We start from the raw sequence: 27,777 nt of genomic DNA, 5'->3' as shown, positions 1-27,777 counted from the left end.
GGACTCGAACCGGCGACGTCCAGACTATGGGGCGCATCCTGCACTCTAGTGAGTGCTTTTACTGGATGCGCCACTCGGGAGCCCCCCAACCCAGGGGACTTTTTTGACCTGAAAAAAAGAAACAAGGACCAGGGGTCACAAATGGAGATTAGATAAAGGGGCATTCAGAACTGAAAACAGGAGGAACTTTTTTACACAGAGAATTGTGAGGGTCTGGAACCAACTCCCCAGTAATGTTGTTGAAGCCGACACCCTGGGATCCTTCAAGAAGCTGCATGATGAGATTCTGGGATCAATAAGCTACTAACAACCAAACGAGCAAGATGGGCCGAATGGCCTCCTCTCGTTTGTAAACTTTCTTATGTTCTTATGTATTCCCCTCGAGTTTGCAGCACACGCAAGTTTGTTTTCAGTGTCAAATCGTTTTTAGCTTAAATCGTGGGTGACATGATTACATGCGTGGCACATACTGATGTAAACTTGCGCACGGCTTTAAACCCCTAATGAGTCATTCATTCTGGTGCAGACTTGAGGTGAATAGAAGTTTGTTTATAGTAACTGAGCCATGACAACAGGGGCCCCCTTGCTGCCCGGGGGCCCCATGCAATTCCATGGGCTGTGTGTGCCTAAAACCAGCACTGGGGGACGGTGTCATTTCACAAGCGCAATCACACACTGCGTGTGTTCACATGCTCGCAGACCTCGGCTTATTAATGGCACTTGGCTTCACCTCTTGCTGAACGCCCCTAGGTATGCGGATTTTGGCCCATATTTGAACACCCTGTTGTGTGTTATTACTTTCATAATAAAACACCCCAATGAGACTGCTGTGCTCTTTATAATGCAGTCTTTAAAACTGCCGGTGGGAGTGGTAATGTGTCACAGGTCTTCTGCTGAAGTCTGTTGTTTTTTTGCTTGCATTTCATAGTTCGATTTGGAATGAGCAGCTATATGTGAGAAACGTTACACAATCTTGTGTTGCTGCATTCAACAATAGAAAAGAGCTTGTTTTGAGATATTTTATTTGTTGAATATTCAATAAAGAAAACTTTTTTGGCAGTGATTTCAACGTCATTTCAGATAGTAAACTTTTTAAACTTTTAAACAAAGACCCTCTATAGTTACTCATGTACAAAACCACACATTATAAGGATATATTAAAACTATTCACAGCAGTTCTGTTATTACACACCACAGTAGGATTTGTCAGAATAGTTAGAGCCACCTACAGTCGTGTGCACATTTATTAGAACACCTCAAGATGTGTCATTTAGATCCTTTATATACCAACCTGCACCTCAGGGGGTGAGAATAGTGATATAGAAACAATTAGACACTGATGTGTGAAAATGTTTGACCGCTTTGTGCTTTAATTATCCATCTTAAACAACTTCTAAAAAGTCTCCTGCATTTTATAATTAGTGGCTCTGTGTTCCTTTTCTTTTACTATATTTAATTAATTGCAGGTGTGGCCTATTAAAGTCATCAGTTAAATTAGACAATCACTAATGTACCTATTTTGACAATTTTCCAAAATGTTCAGTTCCAGTGGTTTGATTTCACATGCACAACAAATCAAAACTACAGAAGCAATGGGGTGCTCTGATACAGAAGCAATGGGGTGCTCTGATACAGAAGCAATGGAGTGTTCTAATACAGAAGCAATGGGGTGTTCTAATACAGAAGCGATGGGGTGTTCTAATACAGAAGCAATGGGGTGCTGTGATACAGAAGCAATGGGGTGTTCTAATACAGAAGCGATGGGGTGTTCTAATACAGAAGCAATGGGGTGTTCTAATACAGAAGCAATGGGGTGTTCTAATACAGAAGCGATGGGGTGTTCTAATACAGAAGCGATGGGGTGTTCTGATACAGAAGCAATGGGGTGTTCTAATACAGAAGCAATGGGGTGTTCTAATACATGTGCACACTGCTGTATTATTTGTATTTATTTCTTAGCAGACGCCCTTATCCAGGGCGACTTACAATTGTTACAAAATACCACATTATTTTTACATACATTTACCCATTTATACAGTTGGGTTTTTACTGGAGCAATCTAGGTAAAGTACCTTGCTCAAGGGTACAGCAGCAGTGTCCCCCACCTGGGATTGAACCCACAACCCTCCGGTCAAGAGTCCAGAGCCCTAATCACTACTCCACACTTATAAAAGCAATAGGGTGTTCTAATACATGTGCGCACTGTACCACTATAAAGTCATTCTTGTATTCAGTTCTCTGGTATACATACATTTATACAAAAATAAAGGTTCAAGTTACACATTTGAAAAACTTAAACACTAGCTCATAAAATCCATACAAAGCACAGAATACTTTTGATATGCCAATTATTTGGCATTGCACCAGAACTTTGGCACTTTATCAGATACAGAAGAGACTTTGTTTGTTTTGAGTCATTAACTTTGCATTGGGATAAAAACACATACCATAATAAAACATTGAAATACATTCTGTGATTATACACGACTACATTTAAGCTTCATTTTAGAGCCATTTCTTCATTTGTTTCTGAAGTAGGTATTATTACACATTTGAAAGCTAATTCAATCATTTAAAATGGTAGCTTCAGTGCATTTCTTATCTTAGAACGTACAACAGATATTTAGATTTTTTTCAGTTTATTGTGCCCTTGTTTTTCACCAGTAATGCTTCTTCACCACAGCAAAGCCCCACACAGCTCAGGAGAGCTGAAGGTCAGCGGGGGTCCCCAAGCCAATCACCTCTCACACCCCGGAGCTCCACAGTGGAGGTGAGCCACCGCCCCCTGGAGGACAAAGTCCAACGCTGCAGGAGTCTGCTTTGAGCTCACCGGGTGATCAAACAGGATATGTAGTCCATTAGAGGGCTGCAGTGAATTTAGATTAGTGCACATTTTTACAAAAGTACAGTTTTCTTGGGCCTGAAATAGTTTGCAATCTACGTCTATTCCTCTGATAAGTGTATGCCTCCTGTGAGCATTGCCCTGTATACAATACAGTACAAGACCTATCTGGTGCGACCCCGGAACACCAAAGCCTTTTTAGAAGTGTTTAGAGTTCTAGCATTAATAACATTTTCATTATGGAATCTCGCATTCATTCAAATCCAACGTCAGAATGACTGTGAATCACACTGCTCCAAATTAGGTTGCCAAGCAGGTTCGGAGTTTGATCCCAGGGAAGTCTGAATTCCACTATAAATGTACAGTAGGTTTAAATATACTTTCATTGTACTTGGGAGAATTATCGCTGCATTTTATCCTGGTACTGTACTAAAATATTAAAAAATACTTAAATTGTAAATCAAAATGAATAAATAAAACATGTAATATTAGTAAATATTACAGTGTATGGTTCAGAACTAACAAAAATGAAAACTTTCTGTGTATGACGCTTATTGCAGTTTACAATTTCCCACCACCTGGTGTCACTCTCAAAAACATTCCAAGACAATTACATGATTAGGCCACCTAGAGGCACTGTGGGCTATATATAAATCTCATGAAACAAAATGTACACTATGTTGCTTGTTGCTGCGGGTCATTCTCTGGTCAGGGGTTGGTCAGTAGTTGGTCTGGTCAATGCTTGCTCAGTAACGGGTCAGTGTATATGCTGGTTACAATGATAGATCATTTAGTTGAGTGGACATTCTGTGTCAAGTGTTGTGAGGAGCATTTAGGTGCTTTTTTGTGGAGTTCCTGTGAAGGATTTTTATATATACATCTTTAAACACCGGCTTTTTAGAAGTCAAAATGTGTACCTAAATTAAAATTATGTTGTCATCTGTTTTTATCTGTGGAGGATTGTTGTATTTTAGAAAAGAGATAAATATATTGAATACAACCTTTTATTAGAGGTCTCTGAACTGTGTTATATAATATCCTTGATTTTAATTTAAAATTACAGCGATGGCAGACTTATACCTTAAGCTGAGGGAGCACAAAGCCACTTTTTCAGGAACAGGCCTGAAACCTAGTCTCCTGAAACCAAGTTCCAAGTCACAAAGTGGCCTTGTGTTCCCCAGCCCTGCAGGTGTCTGCTCTGAGCTCCCTGGGTGCCTGGCTGGTAGGGTCCGCTGTATCATGATGAGGAGAAACAGTCTCTGCCGGTTTTGCCTCCTGAACCCACGAGAGCACCAGAGCCAATGTGATGCTCCCTCTGGAAACCCCAGTGAAGACCAGCCACTCCACACAGCCAGGAACCTGCACTCCCCTGACTATGTGACTCACCCTGCACACCACATGGTCGTGCCTTTACCAGGGGAGACACTGGGAGACTAACATATGAATCTTAACGTAATTAAATTTGCAGACTAATGACTTGATCATCTGGATCCTGATTAGCACCACCTAAAGTAACATTGGACAGTCCAAGATTCGTGCTAATCAGGGTCTGTGAAACCAGCTGGATATCTTATTCTTATTCAATGTCTGGACGGTTGCTGGTGCTAATCAGTGCTTGGTTGCTAGTAAGTTTAGGTTGTAACATTGGTCAGTCACTGGGTCAGGTGTGTTATTGGTTGCTTTGGTCAGTCCCTGGTCAGTTGTGGTCATTCTTGTTGGTGTGTTTGGCCCGCATGGCGGACTGTGTGACGGTGGACAGTGAGGACCGTGACGCGCTAGCCGTCTCCATGATCTCAATGTCTTTACACGTGAGGCAGGCGATCAGCTTCTGGCGAGACGCGCTGGCTGCGAAGAAGAACTCATGAGAGAGTCCAGCCAGGACTGCACCCAGCATGGGACCGATCCAGTACACCTGAGACAGGGAGAGAGGCAGGGACAGGGTGAGAGAAAACACAGCCAGGACTGCACCCAGCATGGGAACGATCCAGTACACCTGAGACAGGGAGAGAGGCAGGGACGAGGTGAAAGAAAACACAGCCAGGACTGCACCCAGCATGGGACCGATCCAGTACACCTGAGACAGGGAGAGAGGCAGGGAAGAGGAGAGAGAAAACACAGCCAGGACTGCACCCAGCATGGGACGAAATCCATTGAACAGAGAAAGGGTAAGGGGTGAGGGAGGAGAACCAGGACTGAAAGGGATGCAAGTTATCCAGTGTAAAATAATCCAGCTTTAGTTTGCTCTTGCGAATGGCGCAGAGCGGCCTGGGCTTCCACTGTGTAGAAAGGGGTTCACATCGGAGTTGGGAACATGCTAGTTTGTACTTTTATTGTTATTTGAATTTCAATTTTAAGCAACAGTGAGTTTAGGTTTGGCTATTATTTAAAAGTTGAAAAAAGTGAAATATTTATATTTTATTGGCCTTAAGAAAGGAAAAATGATATTAACAATTAGATTAACAAGATACTTAACGGTATATTCCAGGAATACCCTGTACATTTGTTACAGTTATTTTGTTTGAAAGGGAAAATATTCCGGGGGAGAGGGATGGCCGGTTTATGCACAGTGTTGTAGTTTGTACAGAGATAAAGGTTGATTGATTGATTGAGATACTGCTGGATCTGTAGATGTGTTTTTTCAGTCGACAAATGAATAACCTGTGAGAGAGAGACAGAGTTTGGACTATTTGGTTTTCACCCCCCACATTCCTGCAGGATTTTTTGGCCACAGAAAATCCAGTATCCCCAGAGCCTCCCAGTTCTTACCCAGTGATGCTCCCAGATCCCGGTGATTATCGCAGGGCCCAGGGATCGAGCGGGATTCATGCTGCCTCCGGAGAAACGACCCTGAATCATAAGAGAGAAGGAAGGAGCCGTGAGCCACATAACACCATGGAAATCACAGACGAAAAAAGCACGCCTTACCGTAAAAGTGTACAGAGCTACAAAATAACTCCAGGCAATAATTCTCACTTATTCCTATCATAAGCGGTTGTAGCTAATTTAATTAATCTTGCCGGTCAAGCACTTTCTGTTATAGAAAACTTATTTTCACTTTACAACAGACATCTGGTTGTGCACCAGGTTAAAGACTCCGTTTGTTTGCCTTGTCTTCTAAGAAGTGTCTTACTGCTTTATTTCCTGTGTCATTTACCCCAGCTGTGTCTCCAGAAAGGAAGCATCTTACTGGCTCATTCGGGGACGCAGCTGGCTGGTTACTAAAGAGAAAGGCGGCCCAACGTGCAGGGACCGTTTCACTCTCCAGGTGACCCAGGAAGTAGAAGACAGGCTAAAGACATGGCTTCCACACAGAGTTTTCTTTAACCTAGTGTAGTACCAGACACCATGTTTCAAAATGAACATACATGTTTGCTGTAACGTGTAACATTTGTGACCTATAGAGTGAATTGTTGTGCAGGGTATAGACAATGTACAGAGCCATTTTGCTAGCTACAATTACCTGAAAAGGAAATGTGTATTTCATTTTTGAATGGTATTTTTTTTTCAAGCTATTAATGAAATGTACAAATCACCATTCATTTCAGTTGGGATTTGGTCTGTTCCCAATAATCTTGCTGAATTATACAGCATGCCAGTGTGCGGAGGGGCTGGATTACTGTATTTATAGGTACTTACAGGTTTACTGTACTTAGAACTGTGTTGGATACATCAACAAAAGGAATTGGGGTCACGTTTTATTTTAAGGGCTATTTTTTTTTTGTTTATTAACTGTTAACAAACATTGTTAATTTTTAGCTTATGGTTAGTGTTAGGGTTAGGGTTAGGTATAGGGTTTAGGGTTAGGGTTAATAAAAACCTGATTTAATTAGCAAAATACTACAGTAAGAATTTGAACCGATTTAAGGTATATGATTGACTGGGTATTGATCATCCCTAGGGCTCTAGTGTTTGGTTGATCATCCCTAGGGCTCTAGTGTTTGATAGATCATCCCTAGGGCTCTGGTGTTTGATTGATCATCCATAGGGCTCTGGTGTTTGATTGATCATCCCTAGGGCTCTGGTGCTTGATTGATCATCCCTAGGGCTCTGGTGTTTGATTGATCATCCCTAGGGCTCTGGTGTTTGATTGATCATCCCTAGGGCTCTGGTGTTTGATTGATCATCCACAGGGCACTGGTGTTTGATGTTTTAGATGGCCCATATTATATGGGCAGTTAACAGAAAAATAAATAATGTACATTAACATGTTTATTAGCTGTTATTAACAGTTCATAAACAAAACAAAAAAAACCTCCTTTAAAATAAAATGTGACTGGAATCGGTTTTGAAATATTGAAATATTGCCATGCAATACTGTAGGAGACGGTGTTCTGCTCCACAGACAAGCCGACAGGATCTTGCTTTCTTTATTGAGATCAGCGAGTAAACAGATGATGCCTGCACAGATCCTGCAGCTTTCTGAAGTACAGTAGACTGCAAGAACTATGCAGGCAGCTGCTTGAATGCATCTGTGCAGCCGTAAGGAGCAGTTAGCTGCACAGAACTGCACAGATGTGTAAGGATCTAAAACGGCAACAGTGGCCCGCCCCTGTAATTGATGATGCTGTAACATTGGACAAATGTTAATCCCGGCCAGAAGGTAGTATAGAGTCTAGAGGCTTTCAGGTACAAGCACAGAACACAATGATTTTAGCAGTCATGCTTCAGACCACACATAGCCTAGCTCCACAGCTCCATTCTATTACTGCATGTCACAAAGTCATGCAGTAACCCACGTTACTCTGGATACATCCGAGGCAAGTCTACACAAAGCAGAGATACTGTGCAGAGTACAATCAGTAAAGGTAAAGTGCAGTGTCTCACCGCCGTGAGCACGCCGGCGCTCACTGACAATCCGATGGCCAGGTTCCCTGGCTCCCCCACCTCTCTCCTCCTGTGATCCTCCACAGAGAAGATGGTGAAGACCAGCTGGAAGGTGACAAGGACTTCCATCCCCAGAGCCTGGCCAGCATTGCCCTCTGAGTTCACCTGGAATAGGAATCATAGAAATGAGACACGATTCAATAAAACTCATATCAACACTAGAAATGAGACACGATTCAATAAAGCTCATATCAATACAACAGAACCTTTATTTGGTTAAAAGATTCATACCATCTGTGTTTCCACTTCTTTTTAATGAGCTACACACGTGCTGCAGTACCTACATCAGCCCTGGGAACAGCACCAACGTCTTTTTAATGTGTTGAAGCGCCAACAGAGGATTGTACATGGGATAACCCTTCAGTATAATACAGAGGCTGACCAGCACAGCCATGCAGCTCCCCTGGAATGTGAATGTAACTGTGACACAATTCAATACAGCTGATATCAATACATAGAAATCTCGTCCTGCATTGTGTCTGAGATACAAGACAGTCAGTAGTGCTCAGAGTTAGGGAGGGGCAATGCTCACATTTCCATTTTGTTGGCATGATACATTGACACCCTGCCCTCCGGTGCACCACGGTAACAAAACCATTACTCAATAATGTTATGTAATAATTTCTTGTTTTATTATAAGGCTGAATCTCTCATTTATATCTGACAACAGAACAATTACTGAGGCACAGAATGACAGTAATGTAAGCTTCTGAATACAAGTGAAAAGCTAAACTATTAGGTTTTTGAGACCGTATAATAATCTATTTGGTGGGTTTTCTTTTTATATTTTTATAACAGGCCAGGATAATGTACAGGATTGACCATCGATCGTAACACCGTGTAACAAATTTTTTTTTTTTTTTGGTTCCTGGGTAGTAAGTGTTATTTCCTAATTGCTTATGCCTCAAAAGTATAGAAAATGGCTATTATTCCCCACAAACTTTGCTTTTGTGACCAGGACAGTGATATTTTGAAATTTACCTATTTTCCAGAACATTCCAGATAGATTCAGTGCTGAGTAAACTTGGAGTAACTTCTAGAACTTTCTAGAACTTTCCAGTAATATAAATAGTAGTATAAATACAGGGGCCTTAAGCCCACCAGTTCAGTTTAGTTCCAGCTGCCTAAGTGGATACATATCTGCATTTTTCTGAGATGGCATCAAGGTCATAGGAGACTTCAAAATGGTGGCATTCCTGATGGGTCTCCAAGGCGGTTTTACCAAGTTTCCCTGCTATCTTTGCCTTTGGGACAGCAGGGACACCAAGGCGCACTACCACAGGCGGGACTGGCCACAGCGGACCGAGTTCTCTGTGGGGAGGAACAACGTCAAGTGGGAGCCACTGGTGGACCCCCGGAAGGTGCTGATGCCACCACTGCACATCAAATTGGGCCTTATGAAACAATTTGTCAGAGCTCTAGATAAGGAGTCGGCAGCCTTCAAGTACCTTCAAAACTTCTTCCCTAAGCTGTCTGAGGCAAAGGTCAAAGCCGGTGTCTTCGTCAGACCACAGATAAAGAAGATCCTGGAGTACAATGAATTCCCCAAGAAGCTCACTAGTAAGGAGAAAGCGGCTTGGAACAGCTTTGTCGCAGTGGTTCGGGGCTTCCTGGGCAATCACAAGGCCGAAAACTATGTGGAGCTGGTTGAGACTCTGGTGAAGAACTACGGCACAATGGGCTGTAGGATGTCCCTCAAAGTCCATATCCTTGATGCTCATCTTGATAAATTCAAGGAGAACATGGGAGCGTACTCGGAGGAGCAAGGCGAGCGCTTCCACCAGGATATACTGGACTTTGAACGCCGCTACCAAGGACAGTATAACGAGAACATGATGGGAGACTACATTTGGGGGCTGATTCGTGAAAGTGATTTACAGTATAATCGTAAATGTCGAAAAACTACTCACTTCTAAATCTTTTGTAGTCATTTTTCTATTACTTTAGTATAAATACATGTTAATTTGGATTCATATGTTGTTTTTTTCTGACTTTATGTGAACGAAAAGACACAAATTCGCCCATTTTCTCATTGGAAATAGGTAAATTTCAAAATATCACTGTCCTGGTCACAAAAGCAAAGTTTGTGGGGAATACTAGCCATTTTCTATACTTTTGAGGCATAAGCAATTAGGAAATAACACTTACTACCCAGGAACAAAAATTGTGTTACATAGTGTAATCAAACGATTCTCCACATCTCTGCAGAGTGTTCATAGCACTCCCAAACAATTACCTCCACATCTCTGCAGTGTGTTTCATAGCACTCCCAAACAATTACCTCCACATCTCTGCAGTGTGTTTCATAGCACTCCCAAACAATTACCTCCACATCTCTGCAGAGTGTTCATAGCACTCCCAAACGATTACCTCCACATCTCTGCAGAGTGTTCATAGCACTCCCAAACAATCACCTCCACATCTCTGCAGAGTGTTCATAGCACTCCCAAACAATTACCCCCACATCTCTGCAGAGTGTTCATAGCACTCCCAAACAATTACCTCCACATCTCTGCCGAGTGTTTCATAGCCCTCCCTCTCCCACTCACCTTGTTCACATAGCACTCTGCTGCAGACTTCAGAGGCAGGGTGAGGTACAGGATCCCAGCCCCCAGCGTGGCTCCCAGACACTGGCCCAGGATGTAGCAGGCTGTTCGGAGAATGTCTAGTTTGCGGGTGGCAAGGAAGGCCAGGGTGACTGCAGGGTTCATCTGGGCTCCACTGATCTCCCCGAAGCAGTGACCCAGCCCCACCACTGTGAACCCGACCGCCAGAGCTGGCTGGACCAGGGGAACCGAGCAGCCCTGCCCTGGACTGGGCAGAGAGGAGCCCAGCGCTGCCATCACAAAGATCAGAGAGCCGAGGGTCTCAGCCAGGACTGCGCGCCAGAATCGGCGGCTCTTCAACTCCTATAGGGAGAACAGCATCAACACCAATGACATCAAATAACTTGAGAGAGAGAGCGAGAGACAGAGACAGAGAGAGAGAGAGAGAGAGAGAGAGAGAGGAGGGTGAGAGACAGATACAGAGACAGAGAGAGAGAGAGACAGAGAGAGAGAGAGAGAGAGAGGAGGGTGAGAGAGACAGAGACAGAGAGAGAGAGAGAGAGAGAGAGAGAGAGAGAGAGAGAGAGAGAGAGAGAGAGAGAGAGAGAGAGAGAGAGAGAGAGAGAGAGAGAGAAGCAACCAGACAGGGTGGGGAACCAATTAAAAAGGCAAACGATCTGTGCTTGTCTGGTTCCTAGTAGCTGATTGATCTAAAAATGTGTAAAGTCTGGTCTTAAAGGATCCCAATGATTCAGCCTCAGTAACATGGCTAGATACCCATTCCTTACCTTCACCAAGCTCAGTGTGAAGAAGTGTCAATCTTTTTTTCCAGCTGTGTCCTCTATTCCTGGTTTCTGTTCAGCACTTAAAGTATTGGTTAGGGTTAACTTTGTCAACCTCTTTTAAGATTTGAAAGACTTCAAATCATACCCGCCTCCCTCCCTTTTTGTTCTCTATTCTCAGTAAATTCACTTTCTACCATCTATCGTGGTAGCTCATTGCTTTCAGCCCTTGGATTGGGTTGGTTGGAGAAGCACTGATGAGATGCACCCAGAATCAATTCTGCCCCCCTCATTACCTTGGAGAGAGGCCAATGAAAAGCTTCTAGACTAATCCCACAGCTTAAAGGAATGAGTTATGGAAATTGAGAGAACTGAAACTCTTTAGCCTAGAACAAAGAGGAAATGAAGTATTTAAATGGTATAAGGAGTTGAAAGTTAACCAGCTGGAAATTAAGCAGACACAGACTCACGACAGAGGGTAGAAGACTGATATTCAATCACTGGGATTCTTTAAGATTGAGATCAATCAGCTACTGGAACCCAAGCACTGAACATAAGAACATAAGAACGTTTACAAACAAGAGGAGGCCATTCAGCCCATCTTGCTCGTTTGGTTGTTAGTAGCTCATTGATCCCAGAATCTCATAAAGTAGCTTCTTGAAGGCTCCCAGGGTGTCAGCTTCAACAACATTACTAGGGAGTTGGTTCCAGACGCTCACAATTCTCTGTGTAAAAAAGTGCCTCCTATTTTCTGTTCTGAATGCCCCTTTATCTAATCTCCATTTGTGACCCCTGATCCTTGTTTCTTTTTTCAGGTCGAAAAAGTCCCTTGGGTTGACATTGTCTATAACTTTTAGGATTTTGAATGCTTGAATCAGATCACCGCGTAGTCTTCTTTGTTCAAGACTGAATAGATTCAATTATTTTAGCCTGTCTGCATATGACATGCCTTTTAAATCCGGAATAATTCTGGTCGCTCTTCTTTGCACTCTTTCTAGAGCAGCAATATCCTTTTTGTAACGAGGTGACCAGAACTGGACACAATATTCTAGATGAGGTTTTACTAATACATTGTAAAGTTTTAACATTACTTCCCTTGATTTAAATGTAACACTTTTCACTATATATCTGAGCATTTTGTTGGCCTTTTTTTATAGCTTCCCCACATTGTTTAGATGAAGATATTTCTGAGTCAACATAAACTCCTAGGTCTTTTTCATAGATTCCTTCTTCAATTTCAGTATCTCCCATATGATATTTATAATGCACATTTTTATTGCCTGCGTGCAGTACTTTACACTTTTCTCTATTAAATGTCATTTGCCTTGTGTCTGCCCAGTTCTGAATGCTGTCTAGATCATTTTGAATGACCTTTGCTGCTGCAACAGTGTTTGCCACTCCTCCTATTTTTGTGTCATCTGCAAATTTAACAAGTTTGCTTACTATACCAGAATCTAAATCATTAATGTAGATTAGGAATAGCAGAGGACCTAATACTGATCCCTGTGGTACACCACTGGTCACCTCGCTCCATTTTGAGGTTTCTCCTCTAATCAGTACTTTCTGTTTTCTACATCTTAACCACTCCCTAATCCATGTGCATGCATTTCCTTGAATCCCTACTGCGTTCAGTTTGAGAATTAATCTTTTATGCGGGACTTTGTCTAAAGCTTTCTGGAAATCTAAATAAACCATGTCATATGCTTTTATCCATTGTCGATGTTGCATCCTCAAAAAAATCAAGCAGGATAGTTAGACACGATCTCCCTTTCCTAGAACCATGCTGACTGTCTCCCAGGATACTGTTACCATATAGGTAATTTTCCATTGATGGGCTGCATGTCTCATTCGTAAATGGGAGACTTTAAACACTTTGAAGCACGTCTATTAATCTGCATCATTAATTTTAAGCAGAAATATCTAAAATACATCTCTCAAAGGACTAAATGAGTCATTCTGGGTTATTCACCTGTTTCTGTTCAGTAGCTAATTTGGTTAACATTGAGGCACAAAATGACAGCATTGTAAGATATTGAACAGCTCAAACAATTAGGGATTTGAAACGGTTTAATAATCTAGAATTGGAGAGATTAGTTCTGTACTATTCTAATGTGAAAACCGCTCAGCAATGCCGTTTGGCAAACGTCTTCTATCTTAACAAAGACTCTAGGCTGCTAAGGGAAGAGGAAATGAGAACCTACACATATTAGGCCCTAATCACGATCTTCACATAGCAACCTTTCTGTGATCATTAGCTTCAGGTTTTAAGAGTTTAATTTAAGAAAGCTGAACACAAATCCCACTCTGGATAGCTGGGATTGATTTCATGATCTCATTCATAAAGCTGACCATGGCTCCTGGATATTTTAAACACTCCTCTGTCTCTATCTCTGACCTTGGTTTGCTCTCCATCCCCGGGATCACTGAAGCCGACAGGCTTTCCAACTACAGCCTGCACAAAGAAAACCAATGCATGACATCAAGTGACTTGACTATTTCCCAAAACCTAGCCTATAATAGAGTTAGACTCTGTAGCCCTACATTAAGAGCAGATTCAACCCTAGTCCTGAGCCACACATTGGGCAAACCCCTTGCTCACAATAACTTATTAGTACAGCTGAGTTCACAGAGTTCCAGGTTTCAGCACCCTCAAAAACAACTGCAATAGAAGTGAGAGGAATGGAAGGAAACGGTGCCTGCAGAAATCAGACCACAATTCTGAAAGTAGGACCGAGGATTCAAATATATTCAAAATGGCCGACCGGTAAACTATGTTTATCTTATCAGCTGGATCAACTGCAAATGTATCTGAGTAACTGGGACCTCTTTCAAATGAACACGTATAGGGGTTCCTAAACAGATCTGTAAAATAAACTCTGAAGCAACCATTTTGTTGCATTAATCACGCATTCTGATAGTTGATGGCAGGGAGAGGGCACTGCGCTTTGTTGTTTGTTTTGTAGCGACATTTTCTGTAGATATGGGTCATGAAGTTCATGCACATTGGGTGGGACCACCATGGCCTAACCATGAAGCTAGCTGAAACCAGTTAAGAGAAGAATAACACAAGTGGAGCAGTGACAGAATGAGCAGGATGAGCGCATAGCAACAGCTGTCTCACCCAATTATAAGAGATTGGACTAGTATAGACCGCCAATCAACTTAGAACACATACATTGGGTTAGGACAGTGTGGTTGTTTTGCAGGTATAAAATAAGGAGTATTCATCATACAAGTGAGCCACTCTGGGAATTTAACTCATGATGAGAACCTCCTGACCCTGCCTTGAGAGAACGCTCCCGGTGTGCCGGGGGATCGGACCAGTTTAACGCTGGCATCCTATAAACTAATCTGACTAATATTTCTTATCTAAAGAAACATTTGCAATAATTGTATGCGGTCTATAATCATGCAATGATAGAATGAGTGTTATTAAATAAACTGTAATCCGATTTGATTTACCCATAGAAATTGTCATTGTTTTTATTATGATATCGTTATGACATAAAGGCATTTAATAAGTCACACCCAGTCCTAGAGTTTTAAACATTAGGCCCAGTTTGTTGTGGTTGTTTACCTCACTATAAATAGCGGCTCAGCTCCTCAGCAGCACAGCAGGGTTTCTCTCTGTTGCTGCTAGAGATACAGAAAGCCACATTGATGTGGGTTGTGTGGCACGGAAACACTACAAACTTTTACAAACATTTTATCTTAAAACGTAATGTATGGCAAACTTGAATTCATTGTGAGAGTCAAGTTTCAGGAAACTACCATTACATTATCATTATTATTATTATTATTATTATTATTATTATTATTATTATTATTATTATTATTATTATTATTATTATTAGTAATAGCCACAAATGTAATTTGTATTGCTTTTTCATTTCTCTTACTATTTGATTGTGTTTGTAATTGCGAGTGGTTCTGGGTTCTGTGGCTCCATCAGTTTCCCTGTCTATGAGCGTGCTCATAGTTTCCCTGGCTGTGAACGTGCTCTCAGTTTCCCTGGCTGTGAGCGTGCTCTCAGTTTCCCTGGCTGTGAGCATGCTCTCAGTTTCCCTGGCTGTGAGCGTGCTCTCAGTTTCCCTGGCTGTGAGCGTGCTCTCGGTTTCCATGGCTGTGAGTGTTCTCTCAGTGTGTTCTCAGTTTCCCTGGCTGTGAGCGTGCTCTCAGTTTCCCTGGCTGTGAGCGTGCTCTCAGTTTCCCTGGCTGTGAGTGTGCTCTCAGTTTCCCTGGCTGTGAGTGTGCTCTCAGTTTCCCTGGCTGTGAGCGTGCTCTCGGTTTCCATGGCTGTGAGTGTTCTCTCAGTGTGTTCTCAGTTTCCCTGGCTGTGAGCGTGCTCTCAGTTTCCCTGGCTGTGAGCGTGCTCTCGGTTTCCATGGCTGTGAGTGTTCTCTCAGTGTGTTCTCAGTTTCCCTGGCTGTGAGCGTGCTCTCAGTTTCCCTGGCTGTGAGCGTGCTCTCGGTTTCCATGGCTGTGAGTGTGCTCTCAGTTTCCCTGGCTGTGAGCGTGCTCTCGGTTTCCATGGCTGTGAGTGTTCTCTCAGTGTGCTCTCAGTTTCCCTGGCTGTGAGCGTGCTCTCAGTTTCCCTGGATGTGAGCGTGCTCTCAGTTTCCCTGGCTGTGAGTGTGCTCTCAGTTTCCCTGGCTGTGAGCGTGTTCTCAGTTTCCATGGCTGTGAGCGTGCTCTCAGTTTCCATGGCTGTGAGCGTGCTCTCAGTTTCCCTGGCTCTCAGTGTGCTCTCAGTTTCCCTGGCTGTGACCGTGATCTCAGTTTCCCTGGCTGTGAGCGTGCTCTCAATTTCCCTGGCTGTGAGCGTGCTCTCAGTTTCCATGGCTGTGAGCGTGCTCTCAGTTTCCCTGGCTCTCAGTGTGCTCTCAGTTTCCCTGGCTGTGAGTGTGCTCTCAGTTTCCCTGGCTGTGAGTGTGCTCTCAGTTTCCCTGGCTGTGACCGTGCTCTCAGTTTCCCTGGCTGTGGGTGTGCTCTCATTGTGCTCTTAGTTTCCCTGGTTGTGAGTGTGCTCTCAGTTTCCCTGGCTGTGAGCATGCTCTCATTGTGCTCTCAGTTTCCCTGGCTGTGAGCGTGCTCTCAGTTTCCATGGCTGTGAGCGTGCTCTCAGTTTCCCTGGCTGTGACCGTGCTCTCATTGTGCTCTCAGTTTCCCTGGTTGTGAGCGTGCTCTCAGTTTCCCTGGCTGTGAGCGTGCTCTCAGTTTCCCTGGCTGTGACCGTGCTCTCATTGTGCTCTCAGTTTCCCTGGTTGTGAGCGTGCTCTCAGTTTCCCTGGCTGTGAGCGTGCTCTCAGTTTCCCTGGCAGAGAGCATGCTCTCATTGTGCTCTCAGTTTCCCTGGCTGTGAGCGTGCTCTCAGTTTCCCTGGCTGTGACCGTGCTCTCAGTTTCCCTGGCTGTGAGCGTGCTCTCAGTTTCCCTGGCTGTGACCGTGCTCTCAGTTTGAAATGAACAGAATAAGTAAGAGAAAAGCAATAGACAAGCGTCTGTTAATAAACTACAATAATAAAAGTAACTGACAAACTAAATTAACAAAACACCCCATACATACGGCAGCAGCGACTCTAACAGCAATTATGAAAATGAGAATTGATTTGAACACAATGTTATTAACACAGCACCCTGACACATGGTAAGAAATGCAACAGCAGCTCTAAATTACTCTCACGATGACAAGTCCATTTTGAAAAGATTGAATAAACTACTTGAATTTGAGTTTCGTTATCATATCAGTGCCAAAAAGGTGTTATTTTATGCAAAGTTCCTGTCCCTTTAGGCAGAGCATTTACAATGGAAAAATTCAGTTTCACCACAAGGGTATTCTCTTAGGAGGTGTTCTTATACACGGAGATGACTGCATTACATTCATTTTGTAAAACAGAACTTCAAAGCAGCACTGGACCTCAAGGTACGCTACGGTACATTTGAATGGTTACACTCTACCTAACACACCTGGAGGTTAGACATGATTCTGAGAGCTTAGAATGTCACATTACCAGGATGTGATGACAAACAGAAAATGAAACACACACTTACTCTAAACAACCTTAGTTAAGATCACTCTTATATTTCACGCTGCGCTCTTTCATTTGCAACTTATCGATTCGTATGAATAACACCCTTGAGGGCTGCGAGACATCACTCAGTAACAAGATTTCTGGGATTTCATAATACATTTTCTATTTAAAATCATTTTGTCAGCCAAAATGTATAATTATTCAAATGCTGTTTGTTAGCCGTTGTTCGGACCTTATTCTTCCACTTTTTTTTATTTTTAATGATATTCTATTTAAGGAGTCGTTATCATGATCAGATTCTCCCTCTCGGCTTGTGTGGATTTCTCACCCTGTTTTAAAACACAACGGGCATTTCTCTTTGCAGCCTAAACAAAACCACATAGAAAGCAGGTATTTGAAACAAGCAACTGATTAATCCTAAAAACAAAAGCATACCCGATAAGGAACGACCCTCACCAAAACATCAGCATCACACTGAATACGAGCAGCTTTATCTGAACACAGTGTTTCTGTACAACACTATTTCATGTGCTTTATATCTAACAACTGATCGATGAATTAACCAGAGAACGAAAACTCATCACCACTTCATCAAATCAATTACTATATGCAGTCAGGTTTTTACTGCATTCTGTATTAAAAATGGCAAAATACTGTTGGGGTAAAACATGTTGTTTGATCAACAAATAAACTGGTTGCATGAATAACATTAGCATTAGAGATGCAGCAGTGAAGTGATTATGTCATTGTTTTGCAAGTCTCATTAGGATGTATGAATTGATGGCCCTGAGCTCTGTGTGGAGCCTCACTGGCTTGCTGCTCAGGAAGGTGCTGTCCTCCTTGTGTGTTGCCAGACTCAGCCTCTTCTGTTTCTGTTTGCTTTGTGATGAGAAATAGCAGAATCTAATGAAAAAAAACCTTGTGTTTTAATAATCAGGTTCTCAATGCACACAATATTTAACTATGCACAATAACACACATGGGTGTTTTCAGTCTAGCCATTTGTTTTGCTTCTTGTTTTTGAGTATTATGTCAATGTATTGAATATTGCTGATATATTCTACAACAGCAGCAACAACAATTCACATTTCAATAGGGCCTTTCACCACAACAATTCCAAAGCGCTTCACACGCAAATTAATAATGAAACTATTACATTAGAAACAGCCCAATACAGAATGTGATGAAACGGAAATTAAAAAGGAGATACAAATGTGAAATTGATTGCAAAATTAGAAAAACTAAAAGATAAAAAAAAACTAGTTTGTAGAAATAGAACAATTAAGAGCCTAAAGTCTAAACAAAAATGTCATAAAATTGATATTTAAAAAAATTGTTTAATTGTAAAATTTGAAAAACTAACATAAAAAGCCAGTTTGTAAAAATAGGACAATTAAAAAAAATCTGTTAAGAAAAAAATATCATGCATATATATTTTTAAAAGGACAAAAAGAAAATGCAGTTAATTATAAAATAGGAAAACTAAGATAAAAAAGATTCTGTAAAAATACGTTTTCAATCTTCATTTAAAAACAGTAAGAGACCCAGCTTCCCTGACAGAAGCCCTTCCTCCTGTGTTCACCGTGGAATAACCAGCAGCCCTGCATCCAAGAGTACGAATAAATCTAAGAGTGCGGCTAGGAGTGTATGCGGGTCAACAACTCCTCTAAGTAACTGGGTGCGAATCCACTCAGAGCCTTACAAGTTAAAAGCAACATCTTCAAATCAATTCTATACTGCACAGGGAGCCAGTGCAAAGAGGCCAAAACAGGAGCAATATGTTCACTTTGTCAGTTTAGTCAGAGTTCTAGCAGGAGTGTTCTGAATAAGCTGTACGCGAGACATCACATGTTTTGGGATACCAGAGAAAAGTGCATAACAGTAATCAATTGTAGATGAAACAAAGGCATGACTAGTCTTTTAGTGTCTGGAACATAAATAATAGGACCCCCTTCACACTTGTGATTTAAAGCAGCCCAGGGCAGCCTAGATTCAGGCCACTGTTTCGATGTGGCTCAGGGTCTGCAATTGCAGGACCAGGGCCAGCCTTTGCATATATATGAACACAAAGCAGAGTTAGGACCGCCTTTTCATATCACATGACCAATGTGGTTACGTACCTCAGTAGACACGCCCACGCGTGTGAAAGGTAAATAGAAAGCTGAATGCTCTGCTAGCCAGACGGCAGAAGAGCAATATTGAATGGTAATTATTTCTACAGCTTACAACTTTAATTATAAAAATATTAAATAAATAAAAAATCTAGCGGGTTAACGTTCAGGTTGTTTCTTTCACATAATATATGAGCTGCAGTGCGTTCATAATGAAGCTTCATTTATCACAATGACCTTTTGTTCCTGTTATTTAGTAACTAAGCGATCAATATAAGAAGTGCAGGATTGTGGATCTCAATAATGATCAATAATGCAGCGACTTGACATATTCAGACACCATTGGTTATTTTGCATGCAGCGATATACAAAGCTACAGAAGTGTGCGTCTTTACATTAAAATGACAATCATTTCTTTAGCTGCTTGCTTTTACACACACGTAAAATACTGTTCTCATCCACATCAACACTGTACTAAGATCGTTGATGCACCACAACATTAAGTCAAAATAGTCAATAATATATATAATTTTTTTATTTTTTATATATACCACACAATTGCTAATGTGTTGCACAAAAAAAATATATATATATATATATTAATAAAAAACTGTTGCAAACCAGTTTACTGTACAGTTTACTGCATTACTGTATATCCCGATTGCTCTTCCATTCTGGTTTATCATTTCATAAAAATAAAAATAAATGAATTTGCCACATTTTAGGCCTTCTTTACGACCCCCAGATTTCTAATTTCTAGTTTTAGTTCTGATGAGAGACTCAAGTAACTCAAGTTTAACTCAGGTAACTTTAGCTGGTTCTGAGAGCCCACTAGCATATCTTTGATTAAGAATTGGTTCACAAAATACCAAATATTCTAAGAAAATGTTGACTTGGATATCTAGTGAAGAGATCGTACATATCTGTTACACACATGTCTGTTACACACATATCTGTTCCACACATGTCTGTTACACACATGTCTGTTACACACGTCTGTTACATACATATCTGTTACACATATATCTGGAAATAGCTTCTTCAATTGTCATGAAACGTGGCATTTATGTTATCTAACTTGATATTGAGCGTCTCAGATTGTGTGGAATTATGGAGGCGTCTCTCTCTCGTCTGTACGACACACTTACGTTTTTACATGTACCCTATTCCTTCCAATTTAAGACACACTTTTTAAACAAATGATTTCTTCTTAAAAATGGGCTGCGTACACAAACAGGAACCTGACTGATTGCCCGAGAAAAGACGAACAAAAATGTTACAGCCTGATGTCTACTTGATACTGATGATAGTGCTGTATTAGTATCAGGTAAAGATCCACAAGAAACTGGCAAAATATTAAGCTCTGAATTAGAATCATGTAGTCAATGGCTTACAGACAATAAACTATCACTGCATTTGGGAAAGACTGACGCTATCCTTTTTAGCTCTATGAGTTAATGAAAACACACTGTGAGCTTTGTCACGTCATGCAATAATGTATATACAGAAAGAAAAGGCTCTGTTAAACATCTTGGCGTTATCCTGGATGAAACAATGTCAGATGATTCTAAAGAAAAATAACTTGTCTCAAATTTTTGTATAGGCAAGCTGTATTTTTTTTATTTGGAAAATTTAAAAAATGGTTACAAGTTACAAGTGGCACAACATAAAGTCATTCTCTTTATAAAAGGCAGGGACTCTGGTTCACATATTGGACAGAAAGAATTCATTAGTATTGGACTTCTCAATGTCAACGATAGAGTCAATCAGTTAAAACCAAATCATGTTTTCAAAATTCATAATTTATCAAGTAATTATTTACATAACCTTGTCAAGAGAGTAGTAGAACAGCATAGTTCTTCTCCTAGGAATAGTATTTATAACTATTGTGCCAGTGGTAAATAGCTCAGCTATGGATACTTATTATTTAACTGGCATACAGTATGTAATTCACTTCCAAACCATATGAAGAGTTTGAACAGCATGTTTTTAAGAAGGTGGTAAAGACATTCTTATCTAATAGGAGACTTCAGATGGAAGAAACCATGCCTTCCTGAATGCTCATGTGACTCATATTATAACCTTTCCATTTTAATATGTCATTTCTTCTTTAATGTGGTTTCCACCCTTTCCATTTCAGCAGAACCCCAAAGGAAATAAGTCGACTTAGTTGATTTTTTGGGTCATCCTTGGTATTGGGTCAACATACTATCTATCTATTTTTATAATTTTTATGTATATTTTTGGACTTTGTAAAAATGGTCTCACTGCTGATCTGTTTTATTAAGGTTTGAACTTTTTACATTTTATTCAACATTCTGCTTTCTTTTTATGAACAATGTATGTGGACTTTTACCAAATAAAAACAAAACAAAACAAAACAAACAGCCATTTTCAGAGAATCGCCATTCGCTTCCTGAGGATTTCAAAGAGAAGCTTTTACAATTTCAGCGTTTCTAACAAACAGTACAAGCTTGGACAGATCGGAAATGCTGACCAGACCCCGTATTTACCGACATGCCAAGCAATACCACAGTTCACAAACACAGAGACAAACAGGTGCAAGTAATTACAACTGGAAATGAGAAGCAGCTCATCACTGAAATGCTCTGTGTGACAGCAGACTGGAAATGAGAAGCAGCTCATCACTGAAATGCTCTGTGTGACAGCAGACTGGAAATGAGAAACAGCTCATCACTGTAATGCTCTGTGTGACAGCAGACGGCCACAAACTGCCTCCATACGTCGTTTTCTTATATGTGTAATTGAGGGTGTATCTTTGCAAATGCATCTTTATTTAATGTTTTATTTTTTCCTCAAGTTGAGGGTGAGAAATTTGGGCTGCATCTTAAAATCGAGGGCGTCTTAAATTTGAAGGAATATGGTAAGAACACAATAAGATATTCTATCTACATACCGTGCCCCAGCCAGTTGAATACACCATGGTACCAACACCTCATTTTATGACATATAGGTCTTAAATACCAGTTTTCATCAAACTCTTCCTTGCTATACTGTTCTGTCCATACTGGTGATATATATCACGGTCAGAACCTCTTTCTTCACACTGAGAGCTCTGGTTTTGAATTGACAGCCGTGGGGAGGAATGTTACTGACACACTTGTGACTAATATCCTTGCTGTATCAAACATGAAAGTATGAACAGTTAAATGAAATCCGCTTCGTCCCTCACATGCTTTACTATACAGCACCTCTCTGGTCTTCACAGTACTGTACTTACCTGTGTTAGTGCTATGCTTTTACAATGGGAATACTGAATGAAGACAGTATAGAACTATCAGAAATTCACCAAGTCATCTCTTACATTTTGATTTTCTAAACTGAAGAGGAGTCAAGGTTTTTTTTCGACAATATCAGCATTAATTCCACAATTTTCTGGAAAAAAAATGTGGTGGAAAAACGTGCTAACCCACAAACATTTCAGTACTCAACTGTATTTGGTTTTTAATAAGAAGTCATCTAATGAAAAATAGTTTTTCCAAGGTGATACGTGAAATTCAAACAGAACACAGCCAACATTCACACAGAGTATTAAGACTCATGTTTGAGGATACTCAATGTATCTGTAAAGAGGAGCTTACCTCCTTGAGTGTCATGCTGTTTCTCTCCCTGTCAAGCAGTGATGATGTTAGTCGTGGCTCTGAAACGTGGGCTCTGAGCTCTTGGTTGAATTGTCTTCAGTAGGTTCGGGAGGGAGGGTTACAGGCCCCCCTGTCGTTCTTAAAGACACAGTGTGTATTAACCTGCAGAGCTCAACATGGTCATATTATACAGTTATACAAACAGTGGCAGAGATGTAATCGTTTGCAGTTCTGACTGCACACGCTGCAAAATCATTTCTGTTGTAATAAGAGACAACCTACACACAACATATTCAATATTTATAAATTACAAAAACATGGACTCAGGAACTTCTATTGCACATAAAAAAAGAGTTTAGAATTGTGTTGTATGTTCTATGCACGGGGCGGCATCTCTACATAGATACTGGAATTCTGTCAATTACTTACTGATGAATGGTGAAATCATACATGATTTATAATGCATATATATATATATATATATATATATATATATATATATATATATTGTGATAGACCAAGGGGCAGGGTGATCAATGGGAGATATGTGAGGGCAGATATTTTAAGGGGATTGCACAAAATGTCCAGCACCAGAGCGCCTACAAGAGACAAAATGGTCACCTGGGAGAACTACAATTACCAGAATCCCAGGTGAAGCTACAGGTTGTGGCCAACTCACATAAATAAGGCCCATTTTAGCCAAATCCGAGAGAGAGAGAGAAACCTGAACTTTGCAAATCTATGTATGACTTGGACTGTTGGGACTTGCCGGCTGTAACACCCTGTTTTTGTGAGAACCTGATTTGTGTACCGAGAACTGTATTCCGTCCTGATGACCCTTCTACCTGGGAACAGGGAGAAAATAAATGATTTTATGCCTTGCTCTTGGCGAGATTTTGGCAGGACGGCCACTCCTGGGAAGATTCACTACTGTCCCCAAATTTCTCCATTTGGACAATATGGCTCTGACTTTGGTTCGGTGGAGCCCCAGAGCCTTAGAAATGGCTTTGTAACCCTTTCCAGACTGATAGGCATCAACAACTTTTTTCCGGAGGTCTTCAGGAATTTATTTTGTTCGTGGCATGATGTGCCTCTAGAACCTGTGTGCTGACAATTTCACTCTGATGGTAAGGGCCAAAGTTAGTCAGATTTATATTGGGCAGGGCTGGCCCAAATCAGGCCTGGTTGTTAACCAAAGTACTCAAACAGCTGACACTAATTATCCCTTTAATTGGCTTGAGTTAACTAGGGGGGGGCAATAACTTTTTCACACCTGAAGATTGCATGTTTGATTACCTTGCACACAAAACAAATGAAAGAAGCACACCGTTGTAGTCAAAAATTTACATACCCCAATGGAAAATCTCAAATTTAACAAAGAATTTTAGGAAAAATCTTTTGTAGTAAAAGTTACAAGAAATAGATGTCTACAATTACTTATTTCAGCAATTTTTTTGCAAAACTCAAAATGCTCATTCAAGATTATTCATACCTTTTGATGCTATGATAGTATTGTCTACAAGGTGCTAGAAATTTCAATATGATAATGCAGAACCTAATTCTAGAAAAGTAGAAAATGCTGGATTGTAGGTGAACATTCTTAGAGAGTATAAAAGGGTTAGGCATAGGATGATTGCTGTCATTACCAATAAGTCAATATGGGAAAAAGTAAAGAGCTATCCGAAGACCTTAGGCAGCAAATGATTTATTGTCATAAAGCTGGAGAAGGATACAAGAAGATTTCCAAGTATTTGAGTATCCCAATTTCAACTATTGTTTCTATTATCAAGAAGTACAAGACTCATGGTGCTGTCACAACACTCCCTCGGTCTGGAAGAAAGAAGGTTCTTTCACCAAGAACAAGTCGAAGAATTGTGAGGAAGGTTAATAACAATCCGAGATTGACTGCCAAAGATATTCAAAGTGAATTGGCTGTAAGTGGGACTGGGGTTTCCATGTCAACCACAGGTTGAGTATTGCATGGTGAAGGTCTCAATGGTCGCAGGCCAAAGAAAAAGCCACTCTTAGGAAAATATTTCAAGGACAATCGCTTAAAGCTTGCAAAACGGCATTTGAATGATGGATACGAGTTCTGGTCAAAGGTTTTGTGGAGTGATGAAACAAAAATCAAGCTATGTGGTCACGCTGATAGTCGTTACATTTGAAGAAAGTCTGGTGAGGTGTATAAAGAAAATGACACAATACTTCTATATATAGAGGGTTATAGATGACAAAAGTCTGTGTATGATGAGGTACACTGGCACGAGTAAAAGTGAGGCTGAAAGCTGAGGTCTGTTTATCAATCAATCAATTTTATATAGCGCCTTTCATAGTGGACCACCATCACAAACCGCTTTACACGATGCAGTAACAACAAGAAAATCCATAATACTTTAAATACAGAGAAATGCATAAAACATGATATACAGTAAAAAAAACAATGCATAATGCATTAAATACAGTGGAAAGTGCATAATACATGAAATAGTAGCAGCAACACAGCAGCTAATAGAGATATCAGGCTTAAAGAGCATGGAAAGCAAGAGAGAACAGATGGGTCTTGAGAGTTAATTTAAAGCGAGCGACGGTGGGAGCATCACACACCAAAGCTGGGAGAGAGTTGCAAAGAGTCGGACCCATGAAGCTAAACGATCGTTCAACAAGTGTGGGGCACTTTCGCTTGGGGATAACAAGCAGGCCAGAGTCGGAGGACCTCAGCTTGCGGGCAGGGACATAGCGGGTCAGCAGGTTGAGGAGGTACCTGTGTGATGAAGGGCATTGTAGGTGAGCAGGAGAGTTTTGAAAATAATTCTGCAGCTGGGCAAGACGGGGGGTGATGTGTTCATGTTTTTTTACATCTGGTAAGGATCCTGGCAGTGGCATTCTGAACTAGCTGCAGTCAGTTTATGGTGCGTGCCGGTAGACCACCATATAGAGAGTTGCAGTAGTTGAGAGGAGACAAATGCATGACAATGAGTGTCGATATAACCCATTCTCAGATCATTGCCTTCATATAACTCAATTAACTATTTCTTTACTGGGAATACATGAGTCACACAATCACAAAGGTATTTATGTAGTCCATTGTCATGAAAAAGTGCCAGTCCGATGCTAGGTTAGGGATGCAGGGACTGTTTCTCCTCAATGCGCTACAGTGGATCCTACTGGCCAGGTGCCCGTTGAGTTCAGACTGGCTCGGGGATCGCAGGATGCACAGACCTTCAGTCCTCCTGAGCTGCTGCAGTGAGAGAACAGAACTGGACATTCTGAAACGGGGAGAAGACGGGAGGTAAAACCGGGAGTTTCCACAACTCGCCCGAGCGGCTGAGCGCAGCGATCTGCTCAGGGTTTGCATCTCATACTCAACATAGCCAAACAAAGGAAGCGTGTCATCATGTAGCCAGGAGGTGCGTGTGGAGAAGAAACCGGCAGGGAAATCACTGCCATTGTGGCTGATTTCCTTTCATATAGGTAAAGCAGACATGGGACATTCTCTTCATTGTTTTTCTTTAAGCTTTAGTGTATTCACCGAAGGCAGAAAACTTTGTTGAATTGAACAGTGCTGACGCTGCTCCGGCACTCAGGACACAAGTGTGAAGCCGCATTGCTTTTTGTTTTTTTTATTCATGATAAACACAATAACAAACCCTGGCTGCTTGTTTGGCTGTGCTCTCCTTCGAACAGCTTCCTTTCTATTTGGATGAGCCCATGGGTGCATTTATTTGTTACCGCTGGTTTATTTAAAACAAAACAATACAATCCCACAATCCCCCAGTGACCTTTGACACACGGAAAGTATTTCCAGGGTTGGCCAGGTTTGGAGAAAAGCGCCGAAACGCTCTTCAGATTTCGGAGGCTCGCCGTGGGCAGTGGAAATGAGGCAATAGTCAGGGCATTAGAGACCCTGCCCCCTAGTGTATAACAGGGAGAATGTGAAGAGATATTGGAGGGGATAGAAAGTAGATTTCCCAGAACAAAGGCTGCTCTAATGATGCACTCAGTCAGCCCCCGGCCCTATTCACTTGCTAATTCTCTGTGAGGCTGCAAGGATCACAAGAGCCTGCCCATTATAATCAGAAAGCTCTCTTCCACATCCCAAGTGTGCACCTGTGATCACTGCACAGTGTGGGCTGAGAGTGTCTGTGTGTGTGTGTGTGTGTGTGTGTGACAGCCAGTCATTATTAGACCACGGCATTTCAGCAATAGCATTGGGCAGCAGTGTGGAGTAGTGGTTAGGGCTCTGGGCTCTTGACCGGAGGGTCGTGGGTTCAATCCCAGGTGGAGACACTGCTGCTGTACCCTTGAGCAAGGTACTTTACCTAGATTGCTCCAGTAAAAACCCAACTGTATAAATGGGTAATTGTATGTACAAATAATGTGATATCTTGTAACAATTGTAAGTCGCCCTGGATAAGGGCGTCTGCTAAGAAATAAATAATAATAATAATAATAATTTGTATCAAATATTGCACAGTGATACCAGTCACCAGGTACGAAGGCCACTGTGTGAAAGTGTTGCCACTGACAGTGGTACGAAGGTGCAATGGAAGCACAAAAGCAGAACCAATACTGCAGTTTTCTTGCTGTCATCAAAAAGCTGATGTTACAGTCCAACCTTCATTAATGGAATGAGATTTCATATGAGGATTGTCTGACTGTACAACGTGTTTATGTTTTATTTATATTTTGATTTGTATATACAGTATTATTCTTTGCTTTACCTCTCTGTTCCCATTCCAGTGGAGCTCATTTTCCGAGGGGTGCCAGTTATACAAGGCATGTCAGATGAAATGGCTCAGTCATACACACAACACAATATTTTAGCCATGTCATTAACAGTGGGGGTTTGGGGGCAGTTCTGTTTCGGTAAAGCATGAGAAACGCTGGTACGCGACTCCACGGTGTGTTTTCAGCGTTTATTTTTGAGGAGCGCACAAAATCCTGTAAGGTATTTATTTAGAGCCGGGTTCTTCATTAAA

The 27,777-nt window shown here is 41.3% G+C and overlaps 1 protein-coding gene across 1 annotated transcript; it reads right to left on the bottom strand.

The window, feature by feature from the left end:
• Positions 1-1,015: 1,015 nt before the first annotated feature.
• LOC131709309 (aquaporin-4-like) lies at positions 1,016-23,023 on the bottom strand. The gene is made up of 5 exons (XM_059011727.1): positions 22,799-23,023; positions 10,276-10,635; positions 7,667-7,831; positions 5,609-5,689; positions 1,016-4,754 (listed from the first exon to the last, which is right to left on the bottom strand). Exons 1-5 carry the CDS (start codon positions 22,811-22,813, stop codon positions 4,539-4,541), a joined length of 837 nt encoding a protein of 278 aa, XP_058867710.1. The 5' UTR covers positions 22,814-23,023; the 3' UTR covers positions 1,016-4,538.
• Positions 23,024-27,777: the final 4,754 nt, after the last annotated feature.

Source organism: Acipenser ruthenus, chromosome 42 (genome assembly GCF_902713425.1).
Source record: "Acipenser ruthenus chromosome 42, fAciRut3.2 maternal haplotype, whole genome shotgun sequence".
In the NCBI taxonomy this organism is placed as follows: Eukaryota; Metazoa; Chordata; class Actinopteri; order Acipenseriformes; family Acipenseridae; genus Acipenser; species Acipenser ruthenus.
The sequence above is the reverse complement of the archived record's forward strand: the minus strand, read 5'-3'. Positions and strand labels throughout refer to the sequence as shown.

What these genes read in the sequence shown, in the direction of transcription:
- LOC131709309 (XM_059011727.1), bottom strand. An exon ending in GCGCCGGCGTGCTCACGGCG is followed by an intron (nt 5,690 to 7,666) that starts GTGAGACACTGC and finishes CTTATGATTCAG; the next exon opens with GGTCGTTTCTCCGGAGGCAG. An exon ending in GGATCTGGGAGCATCACTGG is followed by an intron (nt 4,755 to 5,608) that starts GTAAGAACTGGG and finishes TCCCTGTCTCAG; the next exon opens with GTGTACTGGATCGGTCCCAT.